Below are 27,159 nucleotides of genomic sequence, written 5' to 3' on the forward strand. Positions count from 1 at the left end.
TTTTATTAGAAAATTATATCTTTGTTCACTCATGTAAATGCTTCTTCTAGTCTTTACAATGTCATTGATAATCTATTGAACAAAATCATTCCAACAAAAAATCTTCACATTTGAATTAGGACAAATTATTATTCCCCTTTCATAAAGCAATATATATATATATATGAGATATAATGCTTCACATTTAATAAATAAATATATATATATATATATATATATATATATATAACTGTTGCAGGATATTTTAGCAAGTTTAACAACATGGGCTAAAGAGGCAGATTTGTCTATCGTGAATGCGCAAGGAATCGTATCGCATGTTGAATTTCTTAATCGGCAAGGAGCTCCAGTACCTGTTCATGTTTGTATCTTTTGTACTTCTTTTCTTTAACCTTTTATATATTATCACTAGTTTTTTTTTTTTTCAAATTCAAGTTGTTTTCATTTTTTAAAATATATAAGTCTACCTTTCTTAAAGAAAAATATACCGAAGTATGTAGAAAGTTGAGAAATAACCTCTCTCAACATGATTTTAGTAACGAAACCTCCCAACCATATATAAGTCTTCGTTAATTTTCTATCATATTACTATATGATTTATTTGAATAAAAATTATATCAATTTATTTAACATATAATACAAATAAATTTATAAATAGATTTTATTTTAAAGTTTTGAAATATTTTTGTATGCAATTTGGTCAAAGTAAAGAAACTTTAGTGAGTAGAGACATAATTAATGTTTTTCAAAGTTATATTATTTATGATTTTGTAAGAAGTTTTGAAACATAGATAATATTTAATTCAATAATAGATAGTAGTTTTTTTTTTTTTTCCAAGACTGGATATTTGCATGTAGGTTAAATACACAAATCAGATATATTTGAGTTAATCATAGATTTGTTTATTTGACCTTACTCATATGTCCTATCTCAAAAAACAAATCTTCAATTTTTAAGAACAAAATCTTATTTTGAATAACACTAAAACATAATATTCTTTCATTAATATTTCCTTGGATAAGTGATTTCCTTATTTATGACAAAGATAAATCTCTACCAAATCATGCTAGATTTTAACTATTGATTGAGTATATTCTTACCATTAAATTTATAAAAAATATTTTTTAAAGAAATTATGAGATATAAATTTTCCTTAAAAGTTCTTATAATCTATGCTTATGGAAATCCAATCATAGACTAATAAATCAAGCCTACTTGCAGGCAGATTTTGAAATTGTCAAACTCGAAGGCAATATTGTCTACCCCAAAAAAAATGGTAAGAACTCGGCGAGCTGGGCAAATGTTCTTTTGAATGGAGCAAATGGTCTTCGAGGAGGACCAGTGAAGAGCTTAATTGCAAAATCATTTGTTCAGGTTTTATTTTCAATCCTTATTGTCTCTAATCTAGTTTAGATCGTGTATAGAACATATCTTTATGCTCATATTATTTGAATTCTTGTAGGTTATTCTAAGTACAGTCAGTAACTCAACTGTGCAAACAAAGGCTGTTGAATATTTGGTCAAAGGTGAAACTTTTGATGCCTTAATGAACGACATGAACAATCAAAATGAAGTGATGAATAAGGTCTATGAAGTGACCTTGAAGGAACTCAATCAGCTGTGATGTCCTAATCGGTGTGTGAAGAATACCTTGAATTATGTGGATGTTAATTTAGTTTTTTATTATGGTTTGTTCATTTCCTTATATAAGGTTTTATGAGATTTTAATTGCATACCATTTCATCAGCATATTATTGAGATATTTGATCCTTTTGTTTGAAATCGTGTCATTAAATAACCATGATTGTCATTTTATGTTACAAAAATGGTAGAACTACCTATGAGGAAGGGTTCCCACCAATTGAGGTTTTACTGGTTACATGGGGAGAACTGATCAACCTAGAAACCTATTTCCAGTTGCGCAAATCCAACTTGGTAATTATGAATATCATTTAATTGTTTTTCAAAGTTTAACATAGTGATTTTGGTACTATTTTTCTTTGGCGTGCTTATTTAAAGAAATGAAAAATTTAACATGGAAATCCATTTGATCTTATATTGCAACCAAAATACATAATGGTAAAAAGTAAAGTGCAAGTACTATGCACTTCAAGTCGTTGAGCAATTCTCTCATCTTTGCTTTTTCAAACAAATATATATCAAGATTTAGAGATAAGGTGAATGGTTGTGTTATTCGACATAGAATAATAACCTATCCAATACATTAGGTCCTTGTACTAGCCCATTTCTGAATTAAACTACATCAATACAGGTTGGGCTTGGGATAAAAAGACATAGATAATGTCCAAGGAGCTTATGAGTTCAATATGCCCTTCCAGCAAAGTCGTCACACCATTATTGTTTGCAAGATACAACCCACTTAATGAAGTTTAAATACTAGAACACAAGAAGGGGGTTGAGTTTGATCTGAAAAACTTTTCATGGTGGGCAATTATTGTTCTTTTGATGGTTAATTGGCTGCACTTAGCTAAAACAAGATGTTGGATAAGATGTTCTAACATGATGTTTATCATGTGTGTTTCACGGTGCTGTTAAATATTCTATGTGTTTTCTAGAAGGTTTGATTTATTTGTCGTGCACTACAAGTTGTACTTGGTGTAGCTCTTCAATGTATCTGTGGTGATTGTTTTACTGAGATAAAAACGGTAAAAAAAAAAATTTATTCTGCTTTACTTGGTGGAGAAAATATTTATGAGATCAAATCTTTGAAAAAGATTTGTTCCACATTTGTTTTGTGGACTCTGTCGGTCAAGCCCATTGAAGATCAAGGCCGACAGAAGACCGGCTACTTATGGAGAATCAACCCCAGTTGCTTAGTGTGTGCTTTGTCCGAAGAGCTATTGTGTTTTAGGGTTGTGTTTTGTGAGTTCTCATTGTGTTTTCTTGTACACCACTCTTCTGTCTCCATTGATAATAATTAGGCATAGAGTTGGTTTGTTTAGTTGATTTATAATCTCTTCAATCTCATATTGTTTGGGTGTTTCAGTCACTATGGTGAGAGGGGTCTCATACTTAGGGGAAGTACTAGGTAGAAAGACACATGTAGTATTATGTAGGAAGGCCTTGAACAAGGTTTGTTCAACTTAGACCAGGTGTACCAATACTATTGAGAGTGGATTTCCTTTCTCGAGTGAAAACCCCCTAGACGCAGGTGACGTTGCACCTGTAACGCCCCGATTTCTCGAGTGTCACACAATAACCAAATCATACAACTTTCATAAAGAATTTTCGTCGTTTAATTAATTACTCTTGAATTAATGACAAACGTCCAATTTTACGAAATCTTGAAACTTAACCATTTAAACTCGCGGAAATAATCAATAACGCAAAACTTCTGAATTAAGTAATCAACTAAAAGAGTAAGAACATGTGTCTGAAAACCAAGGTAAAAATTACATCAAATTGTAATAACCGAAATGAAAACGAGAAAATAGTCCAATTCTCAACTCGGTGCTCTCAACCCCAAAAGGAAATGAATGTCACTCAACCCAGCCTACTCCTTAGCCTTCTCTTCACCCTCTTCTTCGTCTGTGGTGTAGTCGTCATTGGGTAGTGGCTCATTGGTGAATTCTCTTGCCGACGTAAATCCGACAGACTTGGTGCGCGTCGGAACCCAAGCCTTGTCCTTGTGCTCTTCAAGGAGAATCAGCTCCCAAGAACGCATCGCACTCTTGGACACAACCATCTGCCCCCCCCCAGAACAAACAGATAACACATAACTGAGGGTCAATTCCCATGCAACATCACAAATAAACAAATCATGGTAATCATACATTAATATATCAGTCTCTTATTCTCATATTTTAGGGTTAGCAATCCTAAAGTTAGTCAGACTAACGTCCTCACCATCACACGAACACCTCAACACCATGGATCCAATCTCGATCATCCGCAGATGAACAACACAAGGGGACCACACAGTCAAGCCAAGTCACGTGGAGACCACACAGTCAATCCTTATCCCATGACTAAATCATGGTTATCACGTGGATACCACACAGTCAATCAACAAAAACACCATCGCGTGCAAGTATACCGTTTGTCTCTAACAACACCATCGTTCTCATGGTCCATAGCCTATACCCAATCACTATAGCCATACACATTCACTACTTGCAAGCGAAGTTCATATCTCTAGGTTTAGTTACTAATATCATTATATAGAGGTAACTTAATGAGTTATCATGCACATCATGGTCATCAAGAGGTTTAGGGTTTTGTCCCATTCCTCACAGAAGTAGAAAAATTATCAATAAGCTCTCATCAATAAACATAGTCAACACCTAACCCCAAAGAGCCATTAGGGTTCGGCCCAAGCATCATCAACTCAATCAAGTAATCATGGCAACATGCTTCTTCACATATCAAGTACAAAGTCCAGCAACTAACATCAACACATGCATCCATAGACAAAAGAAAGTTACATGTGCCTAACCCTAACAAACTAGGGTTTCGGCCACCATATCTAGAGCATCATCAAATCTTGTTATCATGCTTAATCGTACAATACATGACAAATCCAACAAGCTTTTCAACATATATATCATCAAATAACTCATTCTAAAACACATGTTGTAACACCCCGATTTTGGTGGCGTCACTTTAGTAACCAAAAAGAAACTAATGCGGAAAAACGTGAATATATTTTTCTTTGATAATACTAGAATCAAGACTGAAAGGAACGCCCGTAGGCAAGAGGTACAATCCAAAAGAAAGGTCAAGTGTCCGCAACACTATCCCTCAAAAATGAGAATAAGTTGGCCCAACGGCCTGAAACAAGACCTCCTAGCCCAACCAACTCTCTGCAATCCCCGTAGAGGAATCACACAAAAAGCTATAGGAGGGAAACTACCCTGTCCCCAAAGAAAGCAATAACGTCCAGAGCTAAGACTCTACTCCTACACTAATCCCATCTCGAGGAGCTCACACTAGCACTAAAACCTACATGCTAGCATGATCGTCGTCCGAATTCGAAATTCAGAACGACCTAGTCTATGTACACAATCCGTCCTCCTCTCGCGACCGCGATGCGCTTCGGTTCCGGCATCTCAAACCTAGTTCCCCCCGAAGGGTGAACCATCGTGAATCAGTCCGCCATAGACATCTGACAAAGGGCGTTTGTCCGCCAAAGCACACACAAAAGACGCGAGGGTCAACTCCAAAGAATTATGTAAATAATAAATCCAATAGATACAGATATAGATAGCTACTTAGGCTTATAAGTTAGGGATAGCATCCTAGGGTTGTATATTTCACAATGAATATAAAAGACAGTAATAACAATTAACATGCATCAGATAAGATTAACAATTATCAATCACACACAGCAACTAAGTCAGTATGCATGTTGCATGAAATGATATGACGGTTAACCCAGTTAACCAAATGCATTCCGGAAAGGGATGGACATCAAACGGATCAGCCCTAACACCAGCCACAGTGGGACCATTTCGGCCCGCGTGCCTCTTACACCACACAAAGGTAGCTAGATCAGCAGTAAACCCGAAGGTCTGCCATTTCGGTCTGCTACAAGAGTCGTCTACAAACGCTCTTACACGGCATTCCGGGTCTTATGACCATTTTGGAAACCGACGAGGTCCAGAGTACGTCCTGTGTTAATACCTCATTAATGTTGCATGAATGCAGGATGATTAGTCAAACAACGTCTCCGAATCTCACTCGACACGTCGCCACGTGTTCTAGCTAAATTAATGTCTCTAAAAGCTTACTCTAAGGTAAAAGTCGATTCTGCGATAAAATACAATAATCATAAAATGAGTGCAACCACTCACGATAACTCTTCGAGTCATCAATGCTCTCACGAAGTCTCACGCTTCAGTGGAGTCTCACGCATTCACAAGGTCTCACGCCTCAGTGAAGCTTCATGCTGTTCACGAGGTCTCACGCCTCAGTGAAGATCCATGCTTTCCACAAGGTCTCACGCCTTAGTGGAGTATCACGCATCCACAAGGTCTCACGCCTCAGTGAAGCTTCTCGGCTCATCCCTTGGATAGCCTATCAACACAACTGCCCCCAGAGCACAAAAGTATCAACATACTCAGAACTTACAGTTTCCCTAGAACTTGGACTCGACGACAATTCTCATTTTCCAAAACTGATATTCAATCCTAAGCTTGCATCCGAGATTGTTATCATTATTTAAAGGTTTAGAGGTTGTTTAATATCTTATGAATTTTCCTTGTAAAAATAGTTTCCTTTTAGTCTTATCGCATTTCCTATGAGTTTCAAAGTTCCCATAATCCCAAGTAATTCCCAGAGAATGTCTCGATCCACTTAAAACACTAACAAGGCCCGAACTCCGTTCGTCCCATCAAACTTTCTCAAACTCTCAAAATAAAATCGGCATGACCTGCCCGTTATTCTTACTCCTCAGTACCACAGATATATGTGCAATAGCATAGTTAAATTAGCACAATATAACAATCAAAATCCATGCATCAACACATCCTAAATTAACCACGTAGCACTTAGCATATAAAGCAGATATCACACATCCTAGATTAACCATTTAGCACATAACATGTAAGTCAGTCTCGAAAACAATTAATAGATGACTAATCATCATTGTCAGCCGAAGCCTCAGAAAACATTTTTCCCAATCAAACACAAACAAGTGCATAAACAGTAAATCAAGTCGAATTCGTCGACACCTAAAGCATTAACTAATAGTTCAGTGAGAAGCCCTCACCTTAGCCAATTTCCATACTAAGGTGCAACTCCGATCCGATTACATCTTTATTTGCATATGTTGGCTCGATTCCTCCCATTGTGTAGCTTCGATGCAAGGTGCTTCCGTTCATCGTACGGAAATCAAGTTTCTGAAACTTGTCGGCGAAGAGTCGCCAGAGAAAGTTGCGGCTCACGGGGTTGACGGAGGAACTGTCGCCGGAGACACAAAGGAAGGTTGTTCCTTCATCCTTTTGCGGCCAGAAACTCAACGGCGCTGTCCGTTTCCCCAAAGAGTCGACGGTTTGCCCAGAAAGCTCAGCCGAAGGTCGACGGTGGTTGTCGGGGTCGTCAAATAAAATGACCCAAATACGAAATTGAAGATAGGGTTTTGCTCTCCTCACGGCAAGGATCATAGCAGTATCCTCTGTTTTTCCATCGGTCGCCGGAGTTGACCGGAAAGAGCTCCCGAAGGCGGCAGCGGCGGCGGTCTACGGCGACGGAACGACGATCCGGAATATGGGTTTTGTTGTGGACACCGCAAGGGTTCCAACGGTACTAACCTCGCTGTGAACGGAGGCCCGAGCACACCGGAATCGGAGGTCGAAGTTTTGCGATGTCGACGGCGTCGTTGGTTCTGTTTCACGTTGTCTTCGTTGCTTCCATGGAGATGGTTGTGGTGCTTTTGGCCATGGAGAAAGAAGCTTGTGGTGATGGCTGGTGCTTTGTTTTGGGTGGAGAAAAATGATCCATGGTGGTGGTTCCTTGGAGAAAAGAAGAAGAAGCTTTGTGATGGCTTCTTTGTGGCTTGTGCGTGAAGGAGAAGGAGGGACGATAGAGGCTGGATTCCTCATGGTTGTTGCGGTCATGAGGAGGAGGAGTGGTGATCTCGTGGTGGCTGTTTGACAACGGCTGTTAGTGGCTCTCACGGTGGTGGTGGTGCTGCCATGTTTAGGTGTGAGGAAAGGGAAAAGAAAAGAGACTTGGTGATGGGAAGAATGAGAAGGCATGGTGTGCGTGTTGTGGGTTGCTGCGGCAAGAGGAAGAAAAAGAAAACAAGAAGGAAGAAAGAAAGAACAAGAACATGGTCTGGTGATGTAACTCACGTTAGAGGAAGTAGAGAGAATGGAAAGGTGTGCTGCTTTAGTGAGGAAAGAATGTATATATATAAGAAGAAGAAAAGAATTAGAGAGAATAATGAAAGGGAAGTTTGCTGCAGAATGAAGAAAAAGAAGATTGGAATGAAGAGAGGGAGAGATAAGAACGGATTGGTGGAGGGATAAGGATGAATAGATATTTATCAAAGATATTTTGAGAAGATATTTTGTAAATCGGTACAGATTAGTTTAGATATCGGAGGATTTAACTCATAGAGTTAAGATAAAAATATAAGAGTGATTCCGATTTCTTCCTACTGACTCCAACGTATTTTAGACACGATATTCACCCCGCTGAATCTTCTAATTCTTCAAAGACATATCAGCATGATTTTTGGTTTTCGAGGCTTGCTATATAGAGGATGGAAAAACGCGGGAAAATGAAAGTTTCGCGATTCAGATTTTTCCGGCTTCGTTCTCCGTGAATTCTAAGATAGGTTTTGGCGACATAATTCCAAAACTAAGAAGAGGTTTCCTTGTATTTTAGGTGACTAATACAAAGTCGGTGTAAAACTATTTTACCCGATAAGTTACTTTTTGCAGTGGATGTCGGAAGAGAAAACTTCCTTCTGAAGAAAGATTGAAATCATCAAGAGAAATGGGTGCACGCGTGTGGAATCTTCATTTGAAGCTCCGAATAGAAAAAGTCTTCATTGTCGGGTGATTCTAGGGTTTTGAAATACCAGGGTTTCGGTTTCGGCAAACTTCCGATGATTGGAATCGGACGTTCGTAGATCCTAGAGTTTCGCCTCAAAACGATGGTTATATATGGAATAAGAGAAGTTCTAACATTTCTCTGAAGATTTTTGGAATAAATTCCTACAGTGTTCCAAGGGTGGAACTTAGTCTTTTCCTAAGGTTCTTGTCCTAGGTTTAAGCGAATCGATCGTGCTATACCTTTTATCGATTCGGATACAATCCTTAGACTTTTCCTGAACTTTCTCCTTCATAAATTTATTTCATCCGATAAACTCTTGTTCAGGTTTTTCCTTCGCGATACATCAAGCCTAATCGTAAATGGAAATCTCTTCCACTTATTCTAAGCTTAAAAACTTGGGTCTTACATTACTACCCTCCAAAAAGAAAGTTTCGTCCTCGAAACTTAGGGTTCAGTAAAAGCTCCGGATATTATCCCTTGATCTCCTCCTCTAATTCCCATATAGCACCGTCCGTGTCTTTGTTCCAAATAACTTTCACTAAAGCACTCTGCTTTCCCCTCGATTGTTTCATTCTTCTAGTCCCAATGTTGACCGACGGCGTCTCAACAGACATATCATCTTCAACTTTCCGAGATTTAACTACATTCGTAAAGGCTAACCCCACTAAATCTCTTATTCGGTTGTAGTCCAAAAGACAATGATAGTGAGACAACCAATCCATTCCTAGGATAACATCTAGGTTCTGTTAAGTCAATCAAACAGTTAGTACTCATTATGAGATAGCATCTAACATGCTATACAATATGATTAAGCAATAACTTCAATCAATTCTAAGCGAAAAATCGCTTGGCAGACAATCAATTTTTACTCTTTGCAGAGTCACACAACCTAGCACAGAAGACCTATTCCCCAAAGACTCCCGAAAGACTCGACAAGCTCAGATACCACAATGTAACACCCCGATTTCGGTGGCGTCACTTTAGTAACCAAAAAGAAACTAATGCGGAAAAACGTGAATATATTTTTCTTTGATAATACTAGAATCAAGACTGAAAGGAACGCCCGTAGGCAAGAGGTACAATCCAAAAGAAAGGTCAAGTGTCCGCAACACTATCCCTCAAAAATGAGAATAAGTTGGCCCAACGGCCTGAAACAAGACCTCCTAGCCCAACCAACTCTCTGCAATCCCCGTAGAGGAATCACACAAAAAGCTATAGGCGGGAAACTACCCTGTCCCCAAAGAAAGCAATAACGTCCAGAGCTAAGACTCTACTCCTACACTAATCCCATCTCGAGGAGCTCACACTAGCACTAAAACCTACATGCTAGCATGATCGTCGTCCGAATTCGAAATTCAGAACGACCTAGTCTATGTACACAATCCGTCCTCCTCTCGCAACCGCGATGCGCTCCGGTTCCGGCATCTCAAACCTAGTTCCCCCCGAAGGGTGAACCATCGTGAATCAGTCCGCCATAGACATCTGACAAAGGGCGTTTGTCCGCCAAAGCACACACAGAAGACGCGAGGGTCAACTCCAAAGAATTATGTAAATAATAAATCCAATAGATACAGATATAGATAGCTACTTAGGCTTATAAGTTAGGGATAACATCCTAGGGTTGTATATTTCACAATGAATATAAAAGACAGTAATAACAATTAACATGCATCAGATAAGATTAACAATTATCAATCACACACAGCAACTAAGTCAGTATACATGTTGCATGAAATGATATGACGGTTAACCCAGTTAACCAAATGCATTCCGGAAAGGGATGGACATCAAACGGATCAGCCCTAACACCAGCCACAGTGGGACCATTTCGGCCCGCGCGCCTCTTACACCACACAAAGGTAGCCAGATCAGCAGTAAACCCGAAGGTCTGCCATTTCGGTCTGCTACAAGAGTCGTCTACAAACGCTCTTACACGGCATTCCGGGTCTTATGACCATTTTGGAAACCGACGAGGTCCAGAGTACGTCCTGTGTTAATACCTCATTAATGTTGCATGAATGCAGGATGATTAGTCAAACAACGTCTCCGAATCTCACTCGACACGTCGCCACGTGTTCTAGCTAAATTAATGTCTCTAAAAGCTTACCCTAAGGTAAAAGTCGATTCTGCGACAAAATACAATAATCATAAAATGAGTGCAACCACTCACGATAACTCTTCGAGTCATCAATGCTCTCACGAAGTCTCACGCTTCAGTGGAGTCTCACGCATTCACAAGGTCTCACGCCTCAGTGAAGCTTCATGCTGTTCACGAGGTCTCACGCCTCAGTGAAGATCCATGCTTTCCACAAGGTCTCACGCCTTAGTGGAGTATCACGCATCCACAAGGTCTCACGCCTCAGTGAAGCTTCTCGGCTCATCCCTTGGATAGCCTATCAACACAACTGCCCCCAGAGCACAAAAGTATCAACATACTCAGAACTTACAGTTTCCCTAGAACTTGGACTCTACGACAATTCTCATTTTCCAAAACTGATATTCAATCCTAAGCTTGCATCCGAGATTGTTATCATTATTTAAAGGTTTAGAGGTTGTTTAATATCTTATGAATTTTCCTTGTAAAAATAGTTTCCTTTTAGTCTTATCGCATTTCCTATGAGTTTCAAAGTTCCCATAATCCCAAGTAATTCCCAGAGAATGTCTCGATCCACTTAAAACACTAACAAGACCCGAACTCCGTTCGTCCCGTCAAACTTTCTCAAACTCTCAAAATAAAATCGGCATGACCTGCCCATTATTCTTACTCCTCAGTACCACAGATATATGTGCAATAGCATAGTTAAATTAGCACAATATAACAATCAAAATCCATGCATCAACACATCCTAAATTAACCACGTAGCACTTAGCATATATAGCAGATATCACACATCCTAGATTAACCATTTAGCACATAACGTGTAAGTCAGTCTCGAAAACAATTAATAGATGACTAATCATCATTGTCAGCCGAAGCCTCAGAAAACATTTTTCCCAATCAAACACAAACAAGTGCATAAACAGTAAATCAAGTCGAATTCGTCGACACCTAAAGCATTAACTAATAGTTCAGTGAGAAGCCCTCACCTTAGCCAATTTCCATACTAAGGTGCAACTCCAATCCGATTACATCTTTATTTGCATATGTTGGCTCGATTCCTCCCATTGTGTAGCTTCGATGCAAGGTGCTTCCGTTCATCGTACGGAAATCAAGTTTCTGAAACTTGTCGGCGAAGAGTCGCCAGAGAAAGTTGCGGCTCACGGGGTTGACGGAGGAACTGTCGCCGGAGACACAAAGGAAGGTTGTTCCTTCATCCTTTCGCGGCCAGAAACTCAACGGCGCTGTCCGTTTCCCCAAAGAGTCGACAGTTTGCCCAGAAAGCTCAGCCGAAGGTCGACGGTGGTTGTCGGGGTCGTCAAATAAAATGACCCAAATACGAAATTGAAGATAGGGTTTTGCTCTCCTCACGGCAAGGATCATAGCAGTATCCTCTGTTTTTCCATCGGTCGCCGGAGTTGACCGGAAATAGCTCCCGAAGGCGGCAGCGGCGGCAGTCGACGGCGACGGAACGACGATCCGGAATATGGGTTTTGTTGTGGACACCGCAAGGGTTCCAACGGTACTAACCTCACTGTGAACGGAGGCCCGAGCACACCGGAATCGGAGGTCGAAGTTTTGCGATGTCGACGGCGTCGTTGGTTCTGTTTCACGTTGTCTTCGTTGCTTCCATGGAGATGGTTGTGGTGCTTTTGGCCATGGAGAAAGAAGCTTGTGGTGATGGCTGGTGCTTTGTTTTGGGTGGAGAAAAATGATCCATGGTGGTGGTTCCTTGGAGAAAAGAAGAAGAAGCTTTGTGATGGCTTCTTTGTGGCTTGTGCGTGAAGGAGAAGGAGGGACGATGGAGGCTGGATTCCTCATGGTTGTTGCGGTCATGAGGAGGAGGAGTGGTGATCTCGTGGTGGCTGTTTGACAACGGCTGTTAGTGGCTCTCACGGTGGTGGTGGTGCTGCCATGTTTAGGTGTGAGGAAAGGGAAAAGAAAAGAGACTTGGTGATGGGAAGAATGAGAAGGCATGGTGTGCGTGTTGTGGGTTGCTGCGGCAAGAGGAAGAAAAAGAAAACAAGAAGGAAGAAAGAAAGAACAAGAACATGGTCTGGTGATGTAACTCACGTTAGAGGAAGTAGAAAGAATGGAAAGGTGTGCTGCTTTAGTGAGGAAAGAATGTATATATATAAGAAGAAGAAAAGAATTAGAGAGAATAATGAAAGGGAAGTTTGCTGCAGAATGAAGAAAAAGAAGATTGGAATGAAGAGAGGGAGAGATAAGAACGGATTGGTGGAGGGATAAGGATGAATAGATATTTATCAAAGATATTTTGAGAAGATATTTTGTAAACCGGTACAGATTAGTTTAGATATCGGAGGATTTAACTCATAGAGTTAAGATAAAAATATAAGAGTGATTCCGATTTCTTCCTACTGACTCCAACGTATTTTAGACACGATATTCACCCCGCTGAATCTTCTAATTCTTCAAAGACATATCAGCATGATTTTTGGTTTTCGAGGCTTGCTATATAGAGGATGGAAAAACGCGGGAAAATGAAAGTTTCGCGATTCAGATTTTTCCGGCTTCGTTCTACGTGAATTCTAAGATAGGTTTTGGCGACATAATTCCAAAACTAAGAAGAGGTTTCCTTGTATTTTAGGTGACTAATACAAAGTCGGTGTAAAACTATTTTACCCGATAAGTTACTTTTTGCAGTGGATGTCGGAAGAGAAAACTTCCTTCTGAAGAAAGATTGAAATCATCAAGAGAAATGGGTGTACGCGTGTGGAATCTTCATTTGAAGCTCCGAATAGAAAAAGTCTTCATTGTCGGGTGATTCTAGGGTTTTGAAATACCAGGGTTTCGGTTTCGGCAAACTTCCGATGATTGGAATCGGACGTTCGTAGATCCTAGAGTTTCGCCTCAAAACGATGGTTATATATGGAATAAGAGAAGTTCTAACATTTCTCTGAAGATTTTTGGAATAAATTCCTACAGTGTTCCAAGGGTGGAACTTAGTCTTTTCCTAAGGTTCTTGTCCTAGGTTTAAGCGAATCGATCGTGCTATACCTTTTATCGATTCGGATACAATCCTTAGACTTTTCCTGAACTTTCTCCTTCATAAATTTATTTCATCCGATAAACTCTTGTTCAGGTTTTTCCTTCGCGATACATCAAGCCTAATCGTAAATGGAAATTTCTTCCACTTATTTTAAGCTTAAAAACTTGGGTCTTACACATGTTACAGACTAACACATAGATCCAAACATATTCATCAAGTATAGCATGATTTCATCTAAGAATTTCATAGATCATGACATCAACCTTAAGAGAAGGTAAAAACAGAACCTTGGCCCTAAAGCATGCTCAACAAGGATTCTACTTGTTCATACAAGGTTTCACATATTAGAAAGATCACAAACATCATCACAAGAAAGCTTTTTCATGCAATCACACCAAAACATGCATCACATAACCTAGACTTTACCTAAGATCGGAAAAGCCCTCACCTTTACCTTAAACTTGAGAAAGAAAAGATGAAGAATGAAGAGATGATCCTTGCTCTCCTCCTCTGCTCGAAGTTCCTCTCTTCTTCCTTGATCTCTCTCTCTCTCTCTCGCGGCTCCTCTCTTCTCCTCCTAGGGTGGCTGCTCCTTCTTTTCCTCTCTCAAAAACCTACTTTTCTCTCTAAACTTTTCTTTTCTCTCTTATAGAAAACATACATGAAAGTTGTATGCTAGCCTTTCTATTTTTCCCTCTTCCTTGGCTTGAGAAAAGAAAAGAAAAACCCCTCCCTTTCCCTTGTAAAACCGGCGGCTACACACAATGGGCTAGGGTTTTTCACAAATTTTTCCCAAGCCCAACTTAAAGGATTTAATTCCTCTTAATTAATAATTAAACAAAAAATAAAACCCCCCTTAATCCTTATGTGGCCGGCGGCCATCATCACCCTTTCTAGGGTTTTCAAAAACAACTCATATCTCATAATATTTGAATAAAAATAGTGCATCACTTTTATAAATAAATATGAATATAATTTAAATAATAAAATAATCCCTTCCTTTTATAAATAAAAACTCCATCCTCTCATTAATTGAAAGTTAAAATAAATCAATCTCTTAAATCACTCCTTTCATAAAAACCTAGTTAAATAAGGAAATAATTGGAAAAAAAAGTCTCCTTACTTCTCCTGCAAGGCTCTTGGCCGTCCAACCTCACCATCTTCAGCATATTTTCACCCAAAAATATTTAAAATGAAAATTTAAATAAAACCCTAAAAGAATTAATGTATTAATTGCACAATTTCCACCCTTAATGCATTAAAACTCAAAATTTTGAATTCAAAAACCTTATCAATAATTTTGGCTCCAAAATTTCGTGCATCACTCTCATAATAACTCAAACATATTTTTCAGAATTAATTATCTAATAAACCATATGTTTAAAAATAATTAAATACATTTTATTTAAATAAAACCCCATTTTATTTAAATAAAACCTTCAAAAACAAAACAAAGGAATATCCCCTCATAGAATATTCTTAAAATATGCCCAACACCTCCCCATGAGGTGTGGCCCACGAGATCGTCCTCTTCGACTCGATTCGCCAGCTCATCGCCGCTATCAGGCTGATTTTGACCTAAAAGTCGTCGGAAAATAACCCTAGCAATATTACAGCCAAAACGACCGTAATGACGAGTACATCGTCATCTAGATATTATTAAGGTCTAATAATGTCCTTAATAAAATAATTTCCCTTTCTAAAGACATAGTATCACATATAACACAAATAGTTCACAGAATATTATTCAACATTATTAGTAATATTATATGCCCTAAAACCGGGTCTTACAGCACCGAACTGGGTTACCAATTCTTTGTGTCCTTCTTTATTTCTTTATTGTTCTTATTGTATGGATTTTATGATTTATCCCGTGCATGTTCAAGATATGACCGTTGTAGATATGGGGGTTATCTTCTTTTATTCATTTTTATTTATTTTCCTTATGTGATTCCTAGTTCTTCTTGTGCTATTTGGCCGTTCTGAAAGCTTGGAAAACCTAACATAGATTTTTGCTGAGAGAGGTAGTACTAGAAGTAATAAACAAATGAGTCTTTGTACCATCTTCTTTGAAAGCTTAGAAAAGACTTTGTACTTTTTTGGATTGTCTACTAGCGCATAAAAGTATTTTATTTAAGTCTATGATAAAGGTTATTGTAGATCTAACTTTATAGTTGCGCACTGTAATTTTGATCAAAAGGGGTTCATTAGACGATATACCTTTCTATTAGACGGAGGATGTAGAGGAAAACCACAAGGACACAACTAGGGGGTTGGATTGTGTCTATGGAATTCAATCGCGATTGACTAGATAACTCATGGTTTCTGTCGATAGTTGTAGATATGTGTATCGTCTAGGGAAGTGTGTAGACGATATAAGTAGTTTATAGAGTAGAGGACAGTGCACACACTACTTTTATCTTATTTCACTCAAAATCAGAGGAATACGTTCAGTCCTTGGTAACCACCAAGATTTCCACTAAGCAAGTATAAACGACTTCTACTTACAAGTATTTTTTTAACCATGCCTTTTCAGGCACAAGATACAAGTATTCTTTCTCAGGCCTCTTCATGTACAAACGAGTATTCTTTTTCCATGCTTTTTCAAGCACTACACATGTATTATTTTCCCATGCCTCTTAAGCCACTAGCAAATACTCCCTCCGGTCCTATTTATAAGCATGAAAGAGAAGAAAAATCTTGGTCCTTTTTATAAGAACCAAATGAAAGTTTGAACTATATTAATTATTTTTTTCCAATGATGCCCTTATTAATTCTAACTTGTAGAATGTGTCTCATTAATTATTCTCTCTCTTTCCCACTTTCCAACATGAATAACAAAGGGTAATTTTGGAAGTTTATTTTGATTCAAGACAAATTTAATGCATTTTATCTAGTTTTACTACATTTCTTAAACTATGTGAATTTTTTTTTGTTGCTTATAAATAGGACCGGAGGGAGTATTCTCAAGACTTCTCCTATCACGTATTATTCTACAAGCCTCATCGGGCTTTCTAGATTTACATTTGGTTTACATGAGGTGTCATTCATACATAATTAAGAGACGCTCACGGATCTAACAAAAGCAATCATCTCTAGTTGTATATGATAGAGCTGGTTGGTTCAGGGTGCTCTCAATCCTGATATGGATGACTAGATTGTAGTGTAGACGTTGTAGACACATGATCACAGTCACTCTCGGCTTTTCTCTCTAAGGCTTAGAGCTTGTATCTTTTGTTTTAAGACTTTTTATTTTCTTTTCACTCTTTCTTTTATAGCATAGACATAGATATTGTATCCATTTCTATTCAACATTTCTTCTCTTTTTCTTCACTCTTTCTCTTTCTCTTGAGGTCTTTAGTTACATGATCTTGCTTGAGTAGAACCTCAGCTTCAAAGAGATACAACAAATAACTACATGTGTGCTCCCCCTCAACATGATCTTTTCCATATCTCACAATCTCAATTTCTTTTTCTAAGTATCTTTCTTTTTCATCTCACTTACTTTTCTCTTCTTTCATGCTTCACTCTCTCTCTCACACACACAAACACACACATACACACACACAAACATCGTCACACTATGGGAGCTGGCCATGCCCGAAGTCATTACCTTAACAGCAAGGGGGTGCCGAAGGCAGGACTTGTGACCGGAGTGAAGTTTTCATGCTTCAAGCTTGGTGAAAAATACCCTGTTTCTAGTTTTCATGCTTCAAGCCAACTCCAAGCAACCTGTTGTACACTGAATCTGGAATTTGCTTGCTTCATCAATGCTTCAAGCAAGCTGAAAAGAGAAAACAGACCTTGAACTTAAAATCTGACCTTTTAGCATGAAAAATGTGTTATAGATCATTATCATCATTCTCATTCCTATTCTTTTTAATCTAACATGGATTTGAAGTGACTGTAAAGGCAGGTTCATGATGATTCTTATACCAGTTGGCCTGTGGACAGTCCAAAACTCTTGGAAGGGGTGAGAGATCAAGAATCTGAGGCAGAAACTCTGGATTTCACTAGAATGAACATCATACATCATGACGAAGTAGTCTTGATTTTTGTTGTAGTTTCTTTTAGTGTATATTAGTGTTTATAGCACTTTTGTCCTAGATTACATGATTAACTGGTTTTTTTCAGCACTAGCATGATTATCATGAGATTTGCTTGATCTTTTTCTCTGAAAATGAATTGAATTGATTGAACCCATGACTGAGATTGTGTTTGCACTCATTATGCCATGACTTTATATGATTGCATGATCCACATGGTATTCATAGGCCAAACATGAAAATTGCTTGAAAATCAGGGAAATTTTAAACTTTTTAGCCTGTGAGGGAGTGTTCCTATACACTGTGAGTTAAGAGATCATCAGTGATTTGCATGGTTGATTTTGTTTGAGTCTCTTGTGATCGTTGGTTGCATGGAATTGATAAGAAATGATCAAGACATGTTTTGTTCTTTATATACAGCTACTTAGCCAAATAACCGACCTTTTTCAAGTGAATTCCATAGTTACCCCATTTGAGCCTAAAATTGAAAAATCATGTATTTTGTTCTTTCTTATAAGCCTTAAGCCTCAAATAAAAACAATGACTTTCCTAAGCTTGATAGGCTAAGAGAGCATCATTAGTGTGGGTTGTATGCAAGTTGGGGGGAAATGCTATTTGTAACACTCCGATTTCGGTGGCGTCACTTTAGTAACCAAAAAGAAAATAAAGCGGAAAAAAACGTGAATATTTTTTTTTTCGATTTGTTTAAATAATAAAACTAAAGACTTAATGAAATAAAACTCTACAACAAAAGATAACATGACTAATGTACAATATATATTTACAGCCCCCGCTGTAAGTAGTGAACCACGTCACGAGTAACCTCTAGTGACGGGAAGTAACCGAAAGTAGCGCCCGTAGGCAATATGTACAAGCCAAAAAGAAAGGTCAAGTGTCCGCAACACAATCCTTCAAAAACGAGAATAAGTCAGCCCAAACGGCCTAAACAAGACCTCCTAGTCCAACCAACTCTCTGTGATTTCCATAAAGAAAACCACACAAAAAGCTAACGGTCAGGAAACTACCCTGTCCCAAAATGAAACATGACGGTCAGAGCTATGACTCTACTCCTACACTAATCCTATCTAGAGGAGTTCACACCAGCACTCACAACTACGTGCTAGTGTGATCATCGTCCGAATCGGAATCCAGAACGACTAGGTCAATGTACACAATCCTTCCTCCTCTCGCTACTGCGACACGCTCCTGTGCTGGTCTCACGGGCTTAGGGCCCGAGCCAAGGTCATCAATGCCAGCAACAGTGGGTGAGCTAGAATCCGAAGAAGTCCCTCCCACAGGCTCCTCCTCTGAGGGGTCCTCATCATCCGAAGATGATGGTGGTGGTGGTGCTCCTACACCGGGTCCGTAGTGCACGCCGGGTGGCAGGTTGAAGCTAACGGTACATCTCCTCAACACTTCTTCCGTCAAGTGTCCCAAACTGTCGACACGGTCTTCCATAATCCTCCCTGAGTAAGTCGCTCGGTGGCCAGCGGGGTCGACCGCCCATGAGTCGGGGTCCTCCTGGTCAAGCATCTCAAATCTAGTCCCCCCCGAAGGGTGAACCATCGTGAACCAGTCCGCCATGGACATCTGACAATGGGCGTAGTCCGCCAAAGCACACACAGAAGACGCGAGGGTCAACTCCAAAGAATTATATAAGTAATAACTCCATGTAGAATAAGTTTAGGGGATAGCTACTTAGGCTTATAAGTTAGTGATAACATCATAAGGTTGTATATTTCCCAATGAATATAAATGACAATAATAACAATTAACATGCATAAAGTAAGATTAACAAGTATCAATCACACTCGGCAACTAAGTCAGTATGCATGTTGCATGAATGAGATGACGAGGAACAAGATGCAGTCCGGAGGGATGGGCATCAACGAGTCAGCCCTAACACCAGCCACGGTGGGACCATTTCTGCTCGCGTGTCTCTTATACCAAACACAAAAGGTAGTCAGATCAGCAGTGAACCCGAAGGTCTGCCATTTATGTCTGCTACGAAGAATCACCGCAGTGTTCTTATGTGGAAATCCGGGTCTTATGACCATTTTGGAATCCACCGTGTATTAACCCCAGAAATGTGTGCATGCATGCAAAGTGATTAGCCAAACAACGTCTCCGACCTCACTCGACACGTCGCCACGTGTTCTAGCTAACTTATTGTCTCTTAAAAGAATACCCTAAGGCAAAAGTCGATTCTGCGACAAAAGACAATTAATAATAAAAAGTATTAACTCATGATGATTTCTCAAATCATCCGACTCATCTCCATCCGATGGTCACAAACTGCTCAGCGAGCAAACAATATCAACATACTCGGAAACTACCCGTTTCCCGGCTTATCTTTCAGATAGCCAAACAACGAAACTGCTCATCGAGCAAAGGAGTATCAACATACTCGGAAACTACCTGTTTCTCGGCTTATCTTTTAGATAGCCAAACAACAAAACTGCTCCTCGAGCAAAAGAGTATTAACATACTCAGAAACTTATTGGTTTCCCCACAACTTGGATTCGGCGACACTTCTCATTTTCCAAAACTAATATTCAAACCCTAAGCTTTCATCCGAGATTGTTTTCCTTGTAAAATAGTTCCCATTTAGTTTTATCGATAATCTTATGAGTTTCAAAGATCCCATAATCCCTAGTAACTCCCAGAGAATGTCTCGATCCACTAAAACAATAACAAGGCCCGAACCTCCGTTCGTCCCGTCAAACTTTCCCAAATCTCATGATAAGTGTGGCATAACTGCCCGTTATCCTCACTCTCACGTACAACAAATATATGTGTATTTGCATTGTCAAATTAGCACAACCCAAATCATGGCACATATATCAACACATCCTAGATTAATCATTTAGCATATAGCATATAGATCAGATATCACACATCCTAGATTAACCACTTAGCACATAGCATGTGAATCAATCTCAAAAACAATTCAGAGATGAATAATCATCATTGTCAGCCGAAGCCTCAGAAAACATTTCCCAGTCAAACACAGACAAGTGCATAAACAATAAACCAAGTCGAATTCGTCGACACCTAAAGCATTAACTAGTATTCAGTGAGTAGTCCTCACCTGTAGCTCCTCCAGTGTTATCCTGAAGCGTTCCCTCACAATCTCCTCCTTCTTCTCCTTGAAATTCCTCAAACGAACCTTAGAACAAAAACCACAGAATTCCATCATAATCAGTCAGAAACTCAGCACCTAATACTTTCTAAGGTTACACGAAGCAGCATATACTCCGAAGTACGATAATCTAACGCGATAGGACAAGTTTTCGAAAAAGGAATTTTCTTCCCCCCTTGGAGGTGCTCACGGCCACACACACTAATTGTGTGCGCCGATTTTTCTTCGATCAAACTTGGTTCCTAGGTTATCATTAGTCGTAACTAAGGCGAATCAAAACTCGGAAAAATTATCGGATCGAAAACTATCGCATGGGTATTTTGGTCAATATTTTTAGCTCAGAATTTCAAAATTAGAAATTCGAAAACAAACTTGATGGGGACGTCACCAACGACGTTTATGGTGACTAATCCTAATGACACTAAGCTCAGTCGAGAGTTTTAAGCCTAAAGGATGAAACTTTTGCCAAAAATGGGTATTTTAAGCAGAATTGAAATTCGGCGGCAGTTCGACGAGAATCGGCGAAATGTAATCCGCTAAACATGCTCTTGGGCACGCAGGGAAGAGGTTTAGATAGAAAGATGAAGTTATTTGGACAGTTTTGCAAAAAGCTCAAAACTTAGAGCACAGAAAGACATAGTGAAAAACGACGGAATTGACGATCAGAAGTAAGGATTAGCATCTATACCTCGAGATCTTCAAGTAGCAACTGTCGATGCAACGATCAGGCAAGAATCGGCGAAAAATCTCTTCTCCCCTTCTTCTCCTTAAGCTCGCGGGTTTGGGTGATGAAATGGTGAAGAGTTTTGATTTTTTTCTCCTATTTATAGGGGATGGAAAATGCGGGAAAATGAAAATTTCGCGATTTCGATTTTTCTTGTGCCATCCTCCGTGAATTCTAAGATAGGTTCTGGCGACAGAATTCCAGAACTCAAAAGAGGTTTCTTGGAATTAAGGTAAACAATCAAAAGTCGGTGTAAATCTATTTTACCCGAAAAACTACTTTTTGCAGTGGATGTCGGATGAGAAAACTTCTCTCTGAAGAAAGGTTGGAAACATCAAGAGAAATGGGTGTACGCGTGTGGAATCTTCGTTTGAAGTTCCGAATAGAAAAAGTCTTCATCAACCGTTTATTCTAGGTTTCTTGAACTATCAGGGTTTTAGTTTCGGCAAACCTCCGAGAATTAGAATCGGACGTTCGTACATTCTAGGGTTTCGCATCGAAACGCTTGTCATGGAGGGATTAAGAGAAGTTCTAACATTTCTCTGAAGATTTTTGAAATTAGTTTCAATCGTGTCTTTAAGTGCAAATTAGCTATTTACTAGCGCTCTTGCCCTAGGTATAAGCGAACACTACTTGTACTATAACTTTTATCGACTTTGATACAATCTTTATCCTTTTCCTGAACTTTCTCCTTCATAAATTTATTCCATTCGATAAACACTTGTTCAGTTTTTCCTTCACGATACATCAAACCTAATCGTGAATAGGGATTTCATTCACTTATTCTAAGCTTAAAACTTGGGTCTTACACTATTATGGTTTGTGTAATTTATATCAATCTCTTTGTATATACTTTGAAAAAGTGAAAAGTGTAAAATTCAAAAGCGAAAAAGAAAAAAAAAGACAAAAAAAAAAGAGAATAAAAGAGAGATTGATGGAAGAAAAGGGTTGAGTTGAATTGAAAATGGTGAATGGAGTTGGTTAAAAGCAAGAATGAGAGTGAATATCATGAAAGTAAGTTGTGATTGCTCTCTTAGGCTTGTTGAGTTACTTTGCATATCTGAAAAACCAAGTTCTTTGAAGCCTAGCCTCATTACAACCCAGAAAAGTCCTTAGTGATCTTTAATTGAACATGCAACTTTGATGTTTGTGGAGACAGGTAACAACTTTGACTTCTGTGATTCAGTGATGAAATGAATTAAACACTTACCTTTCTTGATTCTATTGATATATCTCAGGTTGTTGAGTGAGCCCCTGGTTGATAAGTGATTGAATGGAATGCTTATTGAGTTTCATGTTGGATAAGCAATTGTATCTTTGTTCAGCATTCTATTGTGGGCATCATATTTATGTTTTGGATCATTCATTCAATCTTGGTGAAATCTTGCAATTGAAACTTTCAAAATATATCATTCATGCTTGTCTGAAAACAGTTTTGACCTTTTGTTTGAGGACAAACAAAGTGCTAAGTTGGGGGGAGTTGATAAGTGCCAATTTTACGTACTTTTCACTCTTATTTTGGACACTTATCTGACATGTGTGCTTCATTTATATATCATTTAACCCTCATTTTAGTTGTTTATTAAAAATCTAGTTTTAGGTTAGATTTTATGTCAAATACTAGTTTAATCCTCATATTTTGTGTAGGAAAGCATTGGTTCCTTGATGCTTGAAGCTTGCTTGAAGCATGGAAAATACAAAAGTGAAGATGACTTCCTTGCTCAAGGATTGCTTGAAGCAATCATTTTACAGCAAAGATATTCTTTTCCAGTGAAGATTGCTTGAAGCATGCTTGAAGCAATGTTAAGACGGTGGAGAATTCTTCACAACAAAGGAAAGCTTGCTTGAAGCCGCTTGGAGCAATCTTGAAGCAACCCGAAACAGACATGAACACTATAAATAGGGGAGCTCGAAATTTATCAAGGAAGCTGGCCATTTTTCTTCATTTTAACACACACCCAAATAGAGAAAAACAAGGGAGAAAGCTTAGGAGGCTGGAGAGGAAGCTTGGGTATCGGATTCGACGGCGAGACATCACGGCGTCTTCGGTTCTTCTTTCTTCTTCTTCATGATTTTATAGCTATCCATGGATAGCTAATCTCTCTTTGTTGGGATTGGTTGTAGCCTTTTGGCCTTTATGCCCTCACTATGATCTTATATATATGAACCTATGTTTCTATGGATGGTTTCAATGATTTTACTTTGTTCTTAATGCTTGTTTTAGCTTGATCACCTAAGACATGAAAATGGATTTGATAAGTTTAGTGAGAACTAGCTAATTGAATCTGATCTAGGTAAATATCATCTAATGAATCTAAGATCTAGAGATAGGATTGGATCATTAGTCAAACTAACATCTATGTTTAATGTTTCTTGCTTTGTTAATCAATCAAGAGATTGATGGTTAATTTAGTAAGACGATGATCTTCGCATAGGGAGACCGTGTAGCAAGATAAGATATGGTGTGATGGATCCAATCATAGGATAAGATTTATGTATGAAGTCTTAGAGTGCGTAAAAGTTAATCGGTGAATTCCAATTCCAACAATTGTCTCCTCTTGATTTCAAACCTCTTTTATATAGTTTTGTTAAGGCTTTTCACTTATTTTCATGTTCAAACAACAATCAATCTCTTTTTAAAACCATCATTTGAGTTTGTTAACTATTGAACGGCGTAAGTATTACACCTCCCTGTGGATACGAAAAAGCCCTTTACTGTACTACAATTGAGTCTTGAAAGATTCGAAAGTAGAGTGGTAAAATAATCTTTCAACAGAGGCTGGTGAAGGAGTTTTTGGTGAATCTTTCTGTGGAAGTGAGACTTCCTGAGAGTGTTGAGTTTAGAAAGGTTTATGTTAGGGGTAAAAGTGTTGAGTTATCTCCTGCTGTGATCAACAAAGCACTTGGGAGAGGTGTTATTGAGTCTGTTAATGAGGAATTGTCCTTGGATGTGATTGCTAAGGAACTTCTGTTGGCCAAGTCAAGAAGTGGCCTTTCAAGAAGTTGTTATCCACTGGGAATCTCAGTGTGAAGTATGCAATCCTTAACAGGATTGGTGCTGTGAATTGGGTTCCTACCCAACATACTTCTGGAGTTTCTGCTACCCTCGCCAAGTTGATCTACAAAGTTGGCACTTCTACTAATTTTGATTTTGGTTCTTTTGTGTTTGAGCAGATCTTGAAGCATGCTGAGACTTGTGTTGTGAAGCTGCCAATCTCATTTCCATCTCTTCTTACAGAGATCATCCTTCAACAACATCATCAGATTCTAAGGACTGATGAAGTTGCTATGTCCAAGGGTGTTCCAATTACCTTGGATCATCGTTTGTTCTTGGAGCCGCATGTCCCATACATTGTTGTACCATCTAGCAGGACATCTGCCCCTGCTCATGTGGGTGAATATGGTACTAAGGTCATTATTGCTGAATTGCAGGAAGTCTCTAAGGCTTTGCAGGAGACTATCAAGATCAACACAGCTAGGAAGCTGAAGGTTGATGTTTTGCTCCTCAAGCTTCAAGAGGAAGAAGGCCAAGGGGGTGAGCCAAGTGTTGATACTACTGCTACTCAGGATGCAAGCACTGATGAAGAGGGAGGATCTGAAGAAAGTGCAGAAGAATCTGAGGGGGAATCCAGTTCTGAAGATTAATTGCAGCTCTTTTGTGCTTTTGTTGCTATTTCTTTTGTTTGTTGTTGTAGTTTGTGCTCCTTTGCCAAATTTGTGTTAAAAAAGGAGAGTAGTTTGGTGAAGACTATGTGTGTTTCTGTTGCTGTGAAGACTATTATGTGTTTCTGTTGCTGTGAAGACTATGTGTTTTCTTTTTGATAGCTTTGGTCTGTAATAATTTGAAGACATCATCTAGACAAGGCAAGTAATTGGTTGTGTAGTACTCAAGCTGCTACTGTTTTATGTTCAAGTTTCTACTGGTTTGCACTTGATTGATAGTTAGTGTGTTTTGCTACTAGTGTTTTGCTGCTATGTTCCTTGTTCCAACTATGTGTTATGGAGTATACTCGTTGTTGGTATGGATGCATCATTTGAGGGGGAGTTCTGTTACTAACGGGGAGCTTTGGTTCTCTAATTTTACCCTCTCTGATTCTCAAGTTGTTTTAGACAAAATTTGACAAATGGGGGATTGTTGTTACTTTGTTGTCTTGCATTTTGTCAAAAACAACCGGATGTCGAAGCAGATGCCTTGGCATCTGACTTTGTAAAGCTAAGACATCAGCCCTTTGCTTGGAAAGTTAGTGTGGGCCCTTGAAGATCTTATGAAGATATGTTTTTAAAAGTTACTTGGCATTCAAGTAGCTGTTCCAGAAAGGTTTTATTTGCAAGTTGTTATTTGTTGAAACAATCTTTGATAGAAGATTTGTTTGTATCTTTACTTGTGTAAAACACAACAAGATCTTTGGAGATTGCGTTTTGATTGGATTGTTGTTGCAATCTGTTTCTTCAGCCCAAGCTAACTCTAGGGCTCATGCTGCCGCTGTTGAAGTATATAAAAGGATGAAGACCTAAAACAAGTAGACTACCGAAGCTAATTGAGAGAGATCACGTGTTTTAGGATTGTTCATTGTTCTTTATCCTTGTTACTTGTGAACACACTTTGCTCCCTGATTCTATAAAGCAAAGTTGTGTTCTGTGTGGTTTGATTCTGCAAACTCTGATTGTTGATTGTTTGTTACCAATCACTGGGGCAGTGATTGAGAGAAAGTGAGAGGGGCTCTCATACTTAGGTTGAGATACTAAGTAGAAATACATTGGGTAGATTAGGAAGTGAACTATGAACTGTGGTGTTCATGAGTGTCTGTAATTCCTGAATCTTGATATAGTGGATTTCCTTTCTTTGGGTGCAAACCCTCCAGACATAGGTGAAGTTTCACCGAACTAGGTTAACAATTGATGTGTCTTGTTTTCTTATGCTTTCTAATTTATGTTGTTATTTGTTAGCCGATTGTTGAACATGTTGTCCCAACATCGCGTTGGACATCTGTTCTAAGGGAACTTGAATTTCACATACTCTTGTCAAAACTTCACGGCTCCGACTTGTCAAACCTTCATAGCTCCGAACCTTGGTGGTCACCACGTTCTAGTCCGAACATTCACAGCAGGAAACCTTGTTGATTCTTATGGATATGACATGAAAACCAACAACTCATATCTCATGCAAGTTACCATTTGGGTTAGCTTTACCAAAACAAGTTATGTTTCAAGAAATCTGAGTGCATATAGAATGTAATGGATTTTTTTTTTTGATAATTAATGGAATCTTTTTATTACTGATCTAGCCTATTTCTATTAGTGCTGAGTCCTCACGTCAAAAAGAGCTTTCAATAGACTTCACCAGTCTGATTCCTCACCACCTATGAGCAGTCTAATTTAGTTTAGGCCACCAATTACTAGTCGTTGCTCTTATTCCTAAGGTGCAAATTGCTCTAATAAACGTAACCCCAGGTCCCCATTTCTAAACCAAATTTCGATTTGTGCAAAGAAAGGTAAGATAACTTGCATGCATTCAAGATCCCTTATTCAGAGTTTTTTTTTATTTTATTTTATGAGGGGACTAAATTGACTAAGAGTGACATAATAAGATCTGAGTCGTTGATCATGTGGCAATC

At 38.7% G+C, this 27,159-nt stretch overlaps 1 protein-coding gene across 1 annotated transcript; it reads left to right on the plus strand.

Annotated features, from left to right (window-relative positions):
• The first annotated feature begins 1,798 nt into the window (after positions 1–1,798).
• Positions 1,799–25,189, plus strand: LOC130736713 (uncharacterized). Its single transcript, XM_057588506.1, has 3 exons — positions 1,799–1,933; positions 24,321–24,569; positions 24,719–25,189. Exons 1-3 carry the CDS (start codon positions 1,799–1,801, stop codon positions 25,187–25,189), a joined length of 855 nt encoding a protein of 284 aa, XP_057444489.1.
• Positions 25,190–27,159: the final 1,970 nt, after the last annotated feature.

This window comes from Lotus japonicus, chromosome 2, assembly GCF_012489685.1.
Source record: "Lotus japonicus ecotype B-129 chromosome 2, LjGifu_v1.2".
Classification (NCBI taxonomy): domain Eukaryota; kingdom Viridiplantae; phylum Streptophyta; class Magnoliopsida; order Fabales; family Fabaceae; genus Lotus; species Lotus japonicus.